This window comes from Cupressus sempervirens, chromosome 1 (genome assembly GCF_028749045.1).
Source record: "Cupressus sempervirens isolate cs-2001-9-10 chromosome 1, ASM2874904v1, whole genome shotgun sequence".
Classification (NCBI taxonomy): domain Eukaryota; kingdom Viridiplantae; phylum Streptophyta; class Pinopsida; order Cupressales; family Cupressaceae; genus Cupressus; species Cupressus sempervirens.
In genome coordinates, this window is record NC_143118.1 from 650,137,647 (window position 1) to 650,151,882 (window position 14,236).

The 14,236-nt window shown below is 35.0% G+C and overlaps 1 protein-coding gene across 6 annotated transcripts in view; it reads right to left on the reverse strand.

Moving 5' to 3' along the window:
* Window positions 1-14,236, reverse strand: part of LOC149579579 (RNA polymerase Rpb7 N-terminal domain-containing protein) — a 223,420-nt gene that overhangs the window by 60,892 nt on the left and 148,292 nt on the right. For 3 of the 6 annotated variants that reach the window (XM_089785972.1, XM_089785982.1, XM_089785977.1), the window contains one exon: window positions 11,332-11,427. The exons of the other annotated variants lie outside the window; for them this stretch is intronic. In XM_089785972.1, coding sequence (XP_089642098.1) covers window positions 11,332-11,427 — 96 coding nt within the window. The remainder of the gene's footprint in view (window positions 1-11,331; window positions 11,428-14,236) is intronic. 6 annotated transcript variants of the gene reach the window in all.

Below are 14,236 nucleotides of genomic sequence, written 5' to 3' on the forward strand. Positions count from 1 at the left end.
TGCATCCATCTAGAATCTAGAAGACTATGAATAATGTTACTAATCCAAACTAAACTCCAGCACTTGTTTTATAAACCAAAATGCAAAACATTGCCAAGACTCTTGGCAATTTACAACTTTTTTGAAGTTTGCTAATTTCTGAGTACAAAATCAGACTTCAAACATATACAAATATGACATGTAAATGAGCTCCAAACAATGCAAAGAAACTTGGAATAAAGTTGCCTTGGATTGGGGATGAAGTAGCAAACAAGAACAAAGGAAAGTGCACCTTATGAGTGATGGAAGATGTCTCAGCCCTAGCCGCCCCTGCTGGATATTTCGGACTTCAAAATAAAATAATAGCAGCTGCAACCTCTAATTTTAATCACCAAACATCATTGTCCATCCTCTAGAAATTGATTGCTCCAATACCCATAAGCCAAAAACAAGTGTATGAATTTTAATGAATTTATTTGTGCTTCCCAGCCAAATTCGCCCCTGTTCTAGCAGACCTCAGAAAATAAATATAAATCAGCCTGCAAAGATCTCCTCCAGCTCCAATAATGATCTCCATCTCTTTAGAAGTCAAGCACTACTAATCAAGACCAAGATAAATGGATGTTATGGATGTTATAGCTGCAATAAGCTAAATCGTGGCTCCCTCAAGCTGATATATATGACTGTATTTTATTCCAGAATTGATAAAGATGCAGATTGAACCTTGAATAACAATTTTGATGAAGTCTCAATACACCAAAACCACTCCAGCAATGCACCAATTTTTCTCTTCGAATCGATACCACCAAAAATTTGGCCGAAGGCAATAAAATTTGCTTTAAAGTACAAGTAGAAAGTTTAAAGCAACTTCCAATAATTCAAGTGATATTTCACACCCTCAAAATTGCATATCAATTGAGAGTTTTCGTTCTCAACGGCAAATTGTAACTACTGCAGAAACCCTAGGCTCCACATTGCACATCAACAACAAATCTAGATGCTGAGAATGAAGCCCAGGATGCCTATTTATTCTTTTTTCTCCACTTTCTCCAGAAACTTTTAGAACATTATTTTATTTTATTTATTAAGTGACTTTATAAAATATTTTATAATTCAAGTCACTTTATTAAATTAATTAAATATAAAGTTACCTTTTAATATTTATTTATTTGATAACTTTATAAATAATTAACTTAATACCACTTATTTATTTAATTAAAATAATTAATTAGTCATCCTCATAAAATATTCATTATTTTGGACAACTTAATTAATTAAATTAATTAAATCAAATTTCCTCCAAAACAGGGACATTACAGCAGGTTTCCTAGACAAGGCATCTGCAACCACATTGCTCTTTCCTTTCACATATTCAATGTCAAAATCAAAAGCCTGAACCTTGCTTACCCATTTTTGTTGCCTCTCATTCAAGTCTCATTGCTCCAGAAAATATCTCAAACTGTTGTGATCCGTACGGACGACAAACTTGGCACCCACCAGTTACTGCTGAAACTTGGTTAGTGCATGTACGATGGCTAACATTTCTTTATCGTAGATGGAATATAAGCGTTCCATTTGTGTAAGCTTCCTACTCTCATTAGCTATGGGGTGTCTATCCTGCATCAGTACCGCGCCAATGCCTTCCCCGAACGCATCGCACTCCAAAATGAACAATCAAGTGAAATCAGATAATGCAAGAACTGGACAAGTGCTCATTGCCTCTTTCAATTTATCAAAAGTGAGTTGTGTCTTTTCATTCCACAGGAAAGACCCCCTTCCTTGTAAGATCCGTTAAGGGTGCGCTGAGCTGAGTGAATCCTTTAACGAACCTCCGATAATAACTACACAGTCCGAAAAATCCTCACAATTCCGAGAGTGATTTTGGGGGAGGCCAATCAAGGATAGCCTGAATCTTCTCCTGATGAACTTGAACTCCATATTTACTGACAACATGCCCCAAGTACAATATTTTTGTCATACCGAATTCACACTTGGATTGTTTCGCGAACAAAGATTGTTCCTCCATGATCCTTAGGACTTCCTCGAGATGTTTTAGGTGCTCCTCCCATGTCCTGCTATAAATAAGATCAAAAAATACCAATAAGTACTTACGCACTTGTTTGTTGAAAATGTGATTAATGCATGATTGGAATGTATCAAGAGCATCTGTCAATCCAAATGACATGACCAGAAACTCATAATGCCTGTAGTGACAATGGAAGGTCGTCTTTTCTACGTCTTCCTCCCTCAAGCGGATCTAATGGTATCCGGAATGGAGATCTATTTTCAAAAAATAGACTGCGCTATGCAATTCATCCAGCAACTCATCTATCCTTGGAATGGGATATCTATTCTTTATTGTTTTTTTGTTCAACACACGGTAGTCCACACACATGCGCATCGTCCCGTCCTCCTTTTTGACCAATACCACAGATGACGCAAAAGGGCTAGAACTAGGACGGAACCATCCTTTCTCTAGCAGTTCCTGAATCGTCTTTTCAATCTCATATTTGAATTTCTTGGGATGGTGGTACGGTGTGGTTATGACCGGCTTGGCTCCTGCTTCCAACTCGATAGTATGTTCAAACCCTCGATGAGGCGATATGCCACTAGGAATGTCAATGAAAACTTTATCATGTTTACTTGAAATATCTTGGAAATCATCATCCTATGGAGGTGTTTGTTGCCCTTTTATAGGTTCCACTAAGACAAAACAATGTACAGCCCATGCAATGTCATCACGCCTAAAACTTCCTTCGGACCCTCATTCGCCATTCCAAAGAGAACAACCTTCTTTCCATCAACAACAAAAGTGAAATCCATCTGTTTGAAGCTCTGAGTGTATTCATCAAATGTCTCCATCCACTATATCCCCAAAATAACCTCCATGTCATCAAGGTCCACTATGAAGAAATCCTTAGTCACCGTGTGATTCGCCATTGTGATACCTAGCTAAGTATATAGGGCAGAAGAGTAACTCTGGCAACCTTGATCTAAAATCCTGCGTGCGTCTCTATAGGTAGACCTCTTCACTTCACCAAAGATGAGTTTATGAAGTTTAGAGTGGCTCCACTGTCGAGCATCACTATAACCCTTTGTCCTTGAAGGGTTCCCTGTACACGAAAAACTATACATCTCAGGCTATCAGCCAAGGCGATAGTCCCTTCGCATCGTACCAATGCTGCAATCCTTTCCGTATGGTTTAGACTAACCATGTTGGTGTCGTCGCGATGTTGGTTGTCTTCAGCGAGGGTTTCTTCCTGTTCGTCCTCATCATCGGACACAACTTTAATGTAGTCTATTTTTCCTTTTCCGAAGCATCTGTGGCCAGGTTCCCAAGGTCCTTTGCAGTTGAAACATAATTTCTTCCTTCGGAGTTCATATCTAGTAGCTTTGTCTAACAATAGCTTCCTGAACGAAGGTTTATTATCTTTGTCCCTCGAAAACGCTAGTAGTTTGGGTTGCGAGTAACTTCGAGAGGATGACGTCAAGGATGATCCCATACTCCGTGCCTTCTTAATGGCCTCCGACAGGGTGGTAGGATTGAATCCCTTTACCCAACCTTTCAGTGGTTCTGTTAGTCCATCCATGAAGAGCACCATCTGTCTTCTTTCAGAAAAGTTCGTGACCAAAACAGAGTTTCTGAAATTCCGTAATGTATTGGTCGACCGATCAGTTTGCCTCATTTGTGCCAAATCTTTGAAATTGAGTTCCAAATCTTTACCATCAAATTGATCTATCAATCTCTCAGTGAATTCTGCGTAAGTATTTATTTGATCATGCCCCAGTGTGATGGTGTTGTGATGCCACCATTCATGAGCAACTTCCTCCAAGTGCAGCGCCACAAATTTGATTGCTTCTTCTTCTGGCATAGGATTCAACTGGAAGTATTGGCCTTCATTACCCACGCTTGCACAGATATGGATCCAGATCCGTCAAATGGAGACAAATTTACTTTACTCAACTTTCTTTTGAGATCATCGTTAAAATATCTTCAATTTCCGCCTCTTGAATATCTCATTCTCAGATCCGCGTAATCTTTGTAGGATATATCTTCCTCAAAATTTGCATTCTTCCAGTCTTCTCTCAATTGTTCTTGCATCTCTTCAAAGGTTGGTTGTTTCCCTCCATGTGATGCCTTCGTCCATGGGGGAAAAGATGGCATGGAAGATCGAGAGCGTGCTAGATGAGGGTTTGATTTACCCGACACCAAGTCCGCACTGTGAATATTTTGTTCTCCAAATATCTTATTGTCTACCAATTTTTTGAGAGTTTCTTCCATGAGTCGTTGGGTATCAGTGATCTGTGCCTAATTCCTAGCAAGTTCTCTCAATAGCGCCACGAGTTCGGCAGCTATCAGTTCCGGTTCAGCAATCGTTTTATCAACGGAATGTGTCCTTCTCTTCCGGCTATAAACTCTCATTCACTGTCCACAAGCTGGCAGGATCGAAGCACTCTGATACTCCTGTAATGTTCCCGCCTAGGTATCTACAGCCGAGCAATGGTAAACGAGGAAAGATACACAGTTGTGGAAGCATGTACTGTAGACTAGTCAACACTTATGAGAGCCATACGGTGTGCAGGAAGGGGGGTGTATGGTTAAGACCAGTGTCGTACGGTAGGACATGTTGTCCGTACGGACTTCCCAAGGTTGTACGGTAGGCAGAGGATGATGGTCGTCGAGTATATTAGTAAGCCATACGGTGAGCAATAAAGATGATGGTCGTATAGAGGATAGATGTCAGCCATACAGTGGGTAGTATGGATGATGGTCATATGGTGAGCAGTGTGCAAGCATACGATGAGTGGATGGAGGAAGCAAGGAAGGTACGGGGGGTGGTGGAAGATGTAAATGAGGTTGTAAAGTGGCGAAAACACAAGCCGTACAATGAAATCCTGAATAATATGGATGGATGAAGGCCGTATGGTCAAGGAATGAGCAGTATGGGAATGACGGAAGGCCGCATGGTTAGGTATCTAAGCCCAATACGGAATACAATCTTCTTCATACATAAACACAGTAGATTAGATGAAATCTAGACAATATTAGAGGCTTGAGTGCAAATAATCCTTAAGTAATATATATGCCGAAAGATGATGCTCCAATTTGCCAGATTCGAGCGAAGTATTATAGGTGACAGAATAGGGTGAGGGTTGAATCCCACCGAAACTGGATAAACCAAATAGGCAAGGTCTTTCACTTCCGAAATGGCGAACAGCAGAGAACTCCAACAAGAATTCGCAGAGCAGAGAAAATAATCCAAATTGCATACCTAAAGACTACCTACAAGTTGTGCTTAAATACCCATCGGGAAAACTTTTCGAGGGTGTACAAAGGTAGCCGACGGTTACACAAACTACGGGAAAAAATAAAAATGGGTCTGAGATATATTGAATCAATCGGCCCATTAACAAAAGTTTTATAAATTATTTATTTAATAACGGGAACATTACATCGGAATTATAAAGCAATATTTTTCCCTCTTATTAATGACTACTTGGAGTAGTTTATATCTTCTTTCTATTAATATCTAGAGATTCAATATTATAAAAGAATAGATCATTAATTGTAAGAAATCATTAAATTAGGATTGCTCTTGTATGTTTTGATTGTGTTATTATATATTGTTTTACTAATATCCTTGTTGTGTCCTTTTTTTTGTTTCATCTGAATATATTGTTGAATTATCAATTCCTCCTACTTGAATCCTTCCCCTGACCACTCATTGTTATTGATGTTCTTTCTTTTGTATATGTTGAAGGGTACATTTTATATCTTGAGATGGATGCTAACTATTAGATGTTGATCAAGGTTGAATCAATTATGTGTTGATGGTCCTCAAATTATTATTTTCCGAAGGACTAGTGTTTTACTTCTTCCATAAGTTTCTTACAAGGTTATTCACAATTCTACATAATGCTTTATAGATTTTAAGCATAAGGTTGTCTATAAAGTATACACGATCTCTCAAAAGTATAATACAACTTTTCATATGCTTCACCTTCGATGACAAATTTTTGTTCTTATAAGTTGATCGTTATTTAAACTTTACCCTACAGGATGGCATGATCATGCTTTGATACAACTGTGATGTCCCCTGTCCAATCTCGTCAAATTTGGGACTGATTTCACATTATCTGGTTTGCTTGATTTTTTATCGAGACCAATATTAATATGCAAATGTATCTACGATATGTATTGATACTTGAAAGCCAATAAGTATATTCCCTATAGGAGTATATGTTGTAATCTTATCTAGACTAGTTTATGAACTATGACTCAATATCCTTTGCAAGCTTATAACCTATGATCACAATATCTTGTATGAGCTGCAATTATATTTTGTATTTCTATCTCCAGCAATAAACTTAGTATTTTCAGCTATATGGGTGTGAACTTTTTATAATTATACTTGGTAGTATTTACTATTTACTAATGTCTTCCGCTCTTCTATTTTGTGCATACTCGATAGTTGTAGTTTGAACCCTTTAAAATATTACTCGCGATGATCTCTTCATCTCTAACCCCTCCCTAATACTCTCCCTTAATCGGGAGTATGTATACGGACTAATTGTCCTCCTTTATCATTGTCTAATTCCAAATGTATATCTAACCACAAGGTAATTTCTCAAGCTTTCTATAGTGTCCCTTACTTGTTCACCGCAAGAAACAGTCATTATTATTTTGTTCCACCTTCTAACTTTATCAAATGCTTCCAATAAAAATTGGGTAAACTTGCTTCCCAAAATATCAATTGTTATGAATCCAAACTATTGTTTCTTATGTTTTCTGTTGGATTTTATTCGATGATATTCAGGTGAGTTTACTTCCAGCAGAATTAGTATACATGGATGGGTATCTTCATAATCCATTGTACAAGTCTCCCTATCTTGAAATGTGATTCGCCAAGTATATCAGGCATTAAAATACGATTGGATTATTCAATGTTGGATGAGATGTCTTTTAGTTCTACCACTTCACATGAACATCATGCAACCGCCATCCTATTTCTCCTCCAATCATAGCCACCTCGTCACCATTGAGTCCACTTAACGTTATTGGGTGCCATCATTTGCTAATATAAAAACCATTGATTCTGATCTTTCATTTCAATGTAATCCTTCATTTGGTATGATATGTTGAATGTGTATATATCGGCAAAGGATTTCCGTAATCTTTGGACTTTTGTCCCATATTTATTTGTAACATCTTCATTATTAATCAATATTAGTATCTCTATTTGTTTATATATTATTATGTTTATTTATTGATAATATTATTTAATAGTAAATTCTATTATAATAATAATTCAAAGATAAATATACAATTGACATTACATTTTATTATATAAGGTAATTCATTTTAATACTATTGATTTATTTTATTAAAATATTAATTTGGATACTAATATTTTTGAAGGGTATTATTAGTATTTATTCAACTTCATTAATGCAATTATTATTACGATTATTATTATATTTTATTTATTCATTAAATTATTTATTTGTTCAATCTTATGCTAACTCTATTATTTTTTAAATTGATCTCGGAAATGGGGACGTTACACTAATCGCTTCTGTAAGAGACCTTGTTATTCTAACTCCAACAAACACTAGATTGCTAAAGTTAATGATCGATATTGTTTTTCTTTGTATTTATATTGAGATGCTTTTGCTAAGAAAATGATATACAATTGCTACCACCTTCAGAACCTATTCCAATCCTGTCCTTAAATTCTCAATCATGATGCATTGGTATTAGTCAAACATTTGATGTGCAAATTCTGAGATGAAGTATCTGAGTTCTTCGATTCACAAGATACTATAAGAATTTTGATATTCCTCTCATACAATGTAAGAATTTGCCTAAGGCAAAGAATGAAAATACCATGATCTAGAAGCTCCACTGATAGCACAAGATAGGTAGACAAAATGATATGATCAATTGATTAGGGCCCATTTGGTTGCTAGAATAGGAATAGGAAATTAGGAATATGTTTTCTATTTTTCATTTGATGCGCCAATTGGAATAGAGAATAGGAATATATATTCCCATTTTGTCCCTAAAATGAGCTTATGTCCATTCCAAAAAATAGTTGTTATTGGAATAGCCGTCTTATTCCCAATATGCATTTCTATTCTCAATTCCTATGCATGCAACCAAATGGGCCCTTAATTCACTAATGATCGACAATAATGAATGAAAGATCCATTGATATACAGTGGACATATGTCTGAATATATAGGCAATGCATGATAACTAGGAGTGATGCAATAGATAACCTGTCACCTAGACAAGGTGCAATCACATGTCCACCAATGGTGAATCATCCTCCATTGTACGACAAAGTATGTGCAACATGTGTGTAGTGTGCCTAATAGGATAGTTACTTGATCTCCTCTAAAATTTCCTACAAATATTTGGATGTATTTGTGAACATCATTTTATAAATCCTCTCTGCATTATAAGTAATTCATTCCACATATCCACTTATGAAGAGTGTATAATTATATTTAATAATCTCTTACTTAGACTGCTCCCAAATTCTTTGACCGATATTTGACATATGTATATTGTATATGTATATAAATATGCTTATACTAATAAATACATAGTCAAAGAAGAATTCATTCCATCTTTCATCTTATTGAGTAATCGAATTGACTATCTTTATATATCTTATATGTAGAGAGATAATTCAGTTGGTAATGATAGGCAACATGCATCTTTGTACTTGCCTTTCTTATATCTACTATTCTTATATCAATTTAGATGATAGAAATAGATGCCAAATGATTCATTCTCGCTAGCTCTCGTATTGCCCCGGTCTTATTTACTTCCAGCAGTGATTTGAAAGGATTTCTAGTTTTTCGATTCGATGATACCAATCTTTGATACCTTCTTAATTAAATATAACCATTAACTCGAAATTCTTATGAAGAGAGGCGATGATCCTCTGGCTATTTTAATGAATCCATACTCTGCAAATGTATTGTAAATGGACATTGGTGCATATTTATTGCTGACTCTGAAAACTTTAATCATTGAATTTTGAACGTCCTCCTATGCCAAGTTTTCTATGGTATATCTCCTATGCTTCATTCTTATCGTTCTCCATATATTTGAATTCGATATTCCCACATTAATTCCTTTTCACCCCTTGACCTTTGGTGTTTTCTCTATTTGGTGATGAATATCCTTTTCCTACAACCAAGATTCTTATCATTCTATTGTCAATATCCCTATTACTGCTCTGTATATTGATGTTTATGTTGTCTGCTTATCCTTGTATGAGTTAGCTTCCTCTTGAACTACTAAGAAGACCCAATTCTATTTGTCTCCCATCAATATTACTCCAACGAATAACTCCTATTCTTCTCAAATGCATAGATACATAACATGATTAATGCAGTCCTGATAGAGGAGCTGACGGTACTATCTACTTGTGGCTATTATTTCTTTTCTTCCGAAAGGTTGGCTTCAACTAGAAATGTGGTCTGTGGCAATGATTGTCCTAGTATAATTGTTGATTCTCCAAAAAAGAAACACGAGTGTTGATTACGATCTTTGTTCCTTTATTCCTCTTCTTTCCTGAATAATCTGTTGCAGTATGTGTAAACCATTTATGATACACTATGCAATGCTTACTTTTGTCCTCAGTCTAAAATTCTTATGTCTAATGTGACCTCTTGATGTATCCACCGATTAACACTCCTTGTCTTCTACTTTTCTTCTGTATCCAATACTCCTTCCTCCTTCCTTCCCCACTACAGTAACATCGTCTACATAATATATTTTACTGATCAAATAGTTACAAGTGTTCAATTTAGGGACACATCTCTTAATTAGCTTGTCCATTCAAATAGTATCTCTTAGCTATCGCTAACCATGACTTACCACACCGAGTGCCCAATGATATTATATTTCCTTAAAGCTTGTGATCTCTTCTAATTAAGGAGTCATAATAATATTCCTTGATTGCTATCTTAAACCATCAATCAATATTCTAGTCTGTGCCAATAAATGTTTGATAACACCATGCTTACTTGTCGATTGGAATCCCAATTGGTTAGTTTTGTATTCACATCACTAGCCCAATGGTCAATTTGTCCTTAGAATCCTTATACATTATAGAATTATTGTATAGCACTTTAACTCTATTGTCATTCCCCTTTATTGGATTGATATTTGCCCGTCATTATTTTGTGTGAGATCAACAAAGATTAATATTAGTCTATAGCAAGGATTGTATTATCAATATAGTCGTATACATTATATTATATTGTATTCTTTCTATATTACTATTATATCAATTAATAGAACATCAATTTGATATCTTATAAAAATAATATATTTAATAATAAATGTTATAATATTTATTTATTTATTATTATTTACATTATTTACATTATTTCTTAAATTCAATCTTATAAATGGGGACATGACAATGTGCAACGAAGAGAGGATGATAATGTGATAGGAGTACTAAAGGTGGATATCACACAAAAAGAGTTATGAGATAACAACTGACCCCACCTCAAATGGATTTCTCCTACGTCGTGCACTAAAATGAAATGCAAACTCCTAGGTGTCAACATGACAACTAATATCTAAATGCATTACCCTAAGTAAACGTGAGTAAAGTGTAATTAGTGAATATTTAATTACACTTAAGCTCACAATGCTAGATGATAGTGCATGATGGGTCCTGTCTACTAGGTCATGTTAGGTGCCCATGTACAATATGCAAATGCAAAAGCAATGCAATCTTTCATAAAGAGGAGAACGAGGGAAAACCTCATGGCAAAAAGCCTCCCCCGAAAAGAGAGATGAAAACAAATAAGATGCATGGATGGATGGAGTAATCAAGCCTCCCCCCCACCCAACACACAGAGACACACAAAATTACGATATACATCATGCATATACAATCAAGATCCGCATCCTAGTCCACAACCGAATTGGTAACTGAGATTAATAATAATAAATGTTTGTAGGCAGACCCAATTGTAAATAGTAATACCCATCAATTAGTTCAATATACATAGACATACTCTATATTATTTGCTTAAGATTAGGGGGTGAAAGAGATATACTGAAACCAATGTTCACTACTATTACAAAATTAATGAAAATAATAATAATCCCAATGAACACCAATAGAATAACAAATATGGAAGGCCAACAAACACAATCAATAAAACAACTAATAACAACATCTAAAGATAAGGTTTAGAGCTTATTCTTGAATTTTTGTTCTATGAAGTAATATATGATAAATTTCCCTCAAAAGGACTGAAAAACTCTGCAAAACCAAGTAAAAGCATGAAGAAATTGATTATGGTGCTTACTGTATATGTAGGCGCACCATCACCTGCAAGGACAAAGCCACCCTCAAGTGCTTGGATGTCATAAATAGAAACACAAAGGCCTAGGTCTTTGATAACCTATAAATAAGAACTTTATTAGATTAAGCTGTCAAAAAAAGCAAAATAGAAGAACTCTAAAATGTATTTATTTATATTATTTAACAAACACTTTTCAGACATTTGCATGCCCCATCACATTGGCAATTATGTCATTCTTGATTACAAAACAGTTATAATTCATAACACTGAAACTTCTTCATTCTTGTACATTTAGTAATTGCTCAAGTCAATTACTGTACAGTTTCCACGCTACAAACTTCATTTGTTTACCACAGTTGCAGCATAGTGAATCGTTAAACACATTATCAAAGACCGAGAAAATCTTTCTTGGTGCATCAAAAACATGTCTGAGCAGCTCCCTGTCTTCAGTTCAAAGAAGGCCAAGGTAGTAAATTTGAAGTGGGCAGATTGGTCCATTCAATTTCCTAATTACAGCTATATCAATGTTTGGCTTTACTTTTTTTTCCATATATGCTCTATTGGAATCCAAGAGATATCTCATAATGTTTTACAAAGTTCTGTAAATAAGTTTCAGATATCTACTTCTTGTCGATATCAGCACAATTAAGAAGTCAGGTGTCTTATTCATTTGGCACTCAAAAATGCAACAATGCCATTGATTTAAAGGGCATAGATAGCAAAATGGCTAAACTTAACCATAATCTTTTACTTGAAAAATGCACTTATGATCCTAGAAGCCTCTTGTTTGAAAGATTGGGTTTGAAATTTTGGCATGTTGGAAATACATAAGATTTTGAGGCATTTTACAATATTGATTTTAAAGTGATGAAAAGGAAATATTGTTCGGTGAATATTAAATAGATGGTCAGTTTCATTCTTGAGTAAGTACCTAAAGATATTTTAGACAAAATCTGAGGTTTTGTCTCCATGGTTTGAATCAGCACATATTGATTGGAAACCTTTGTCTACTGTACAATCCCTCCTCAATTCTATACCGAGAATATGTATCTTTACAAATATGCGTTTTGTCAAAAGGTTAAAGTCTGAGAATGGAGTTCATGTTTGCAGACTTATCATTCAAATTTGTAATGTTTTATGCTAAGTTGATGGTGCAAAGTAAAGGGATTTGAACTCACATTCAAACAAAAATGAAGTGCAAGAATAAACAACAAATTACTCATCACATTATCTACTATAAACTGAAAAAGATTACAGCACTGCAAGTGAGACGAAATAGATCACATGCTGATGGTGAGAAATATCTTTATTTGTGATAAACCTGAAATACTACGGGTAGATATTCCTGAGAATTGCCATGTCCCCAGTATAGTTTACAATTAGTCTATCCTATGGATTCTTATAGGCTAATGTGTTAGGGTTGGGAAACTTTGCAAGATCGTTTATCCAAAAGGCTGATAGTATCGGATGTTCATTTGAGTTTCGGCATAATTGCACAGTGCCCTTTGCTAAAGAGATTTGGAGAGAGCTCTCCAATACTTTCTATTTTTATAGGTCAATTTCAATCATTGATTGAACCAGCTCGAAAGGTTACTATTTCAGATGTGTTGATAGTAGTGGATATCAATATGTTGATATTTAATATAGTCCAGTGACTTTAAATTAAATAAATAAGTTATTATTTTATAATTTTAAATTAAAGATTTAGTGTTATCACTATTTTGAAAAATAAAAATAAATAACTATATAGGCGCCAATATTGAAGTGTTAAAATTGAATAGAGGGCCAATTTTTCAAACATGAATGCCATTTTGGAGGGAGAAGTGATTTTAATTAAATCTTTAAAAAGGCAAAGGAGGAAAGGGTCAAAACTTTTTACGAGGTTATAAAAGGGAGCTTTGGAATTCATTTTGCTCATGTCTAATTTGGTAGTTGATGTTGTTCTTGGAGGAGATTTCTCTTCTCAAGGTTCGTGAGGGCAAAATCCCTTACACGCAACTTCCATGTTGTTGAAAGACACGATACTAAGGATTTTATGGTGGTTTTATATATAAATTACATTTGTGCTTCATTAGTGATTGATACTTTCTTCAATTTTTGGAGCTTCAGATTGATAGAGATAATTTCTCGTGGCTAATTAATGATATTTTTTGAGCTTATTGATGTATCTTGTGGCTGTTTGAGGCTGGTAGTACCCTTCAGCATTGGTCATATCATTTAAGGAAGGGCATGAATGCTGGAAGAGGAGGTTGCTAGGGTTTGAATATGTTTTGATAACTTCTTGGGAGACGTTTGAAGTGGCTCAACCTTTTATATCCATCATAGAGCATTGGGAAGGTTTCTTGGAGTTTAACATGTGGAAGATAGTAGCTGTAATAGAGATCTTTATCTTTGGAAATATGAATGCTATTCCTGTTATTGTTACGTTCAACTGAAAAGGACACTTATATTTAAATTGCAATATTGAATGCAATGACATGTGTCATCCACATGCATTGAGGCATGAATATTCAAAGAGTTATTATTAATTATAGGAGTTCTAGGAATCTCAAGAGACCTTTCGGTTATCATGTGAAGAGTCTCTCCTATTGTTATATATTTGCATCATGCAAAGGATATTGTACACTTGAATATTTCATTATCAATAAAGATATATTTTTGTTGTGTAGTTGGGTTTTTCCTTTCATTCTCGAAGGATTTATCCAGGATATTTCTGATGTTCATTGTTTCAGTTTTGAGCTCTATTCTTGTTCATGTTGATCATTATTGATTTCTAGGCTCTAAGTTTCAACATGGTATTAGAGCTAGGTTGACAACATCAATAAGGCAATTATTTAAGGCCAAATGTGATTGTTATGGTAGCAGTGAGAGAATTTATTCATGTCTCTTTCAGTTTTCCTCTTATCCT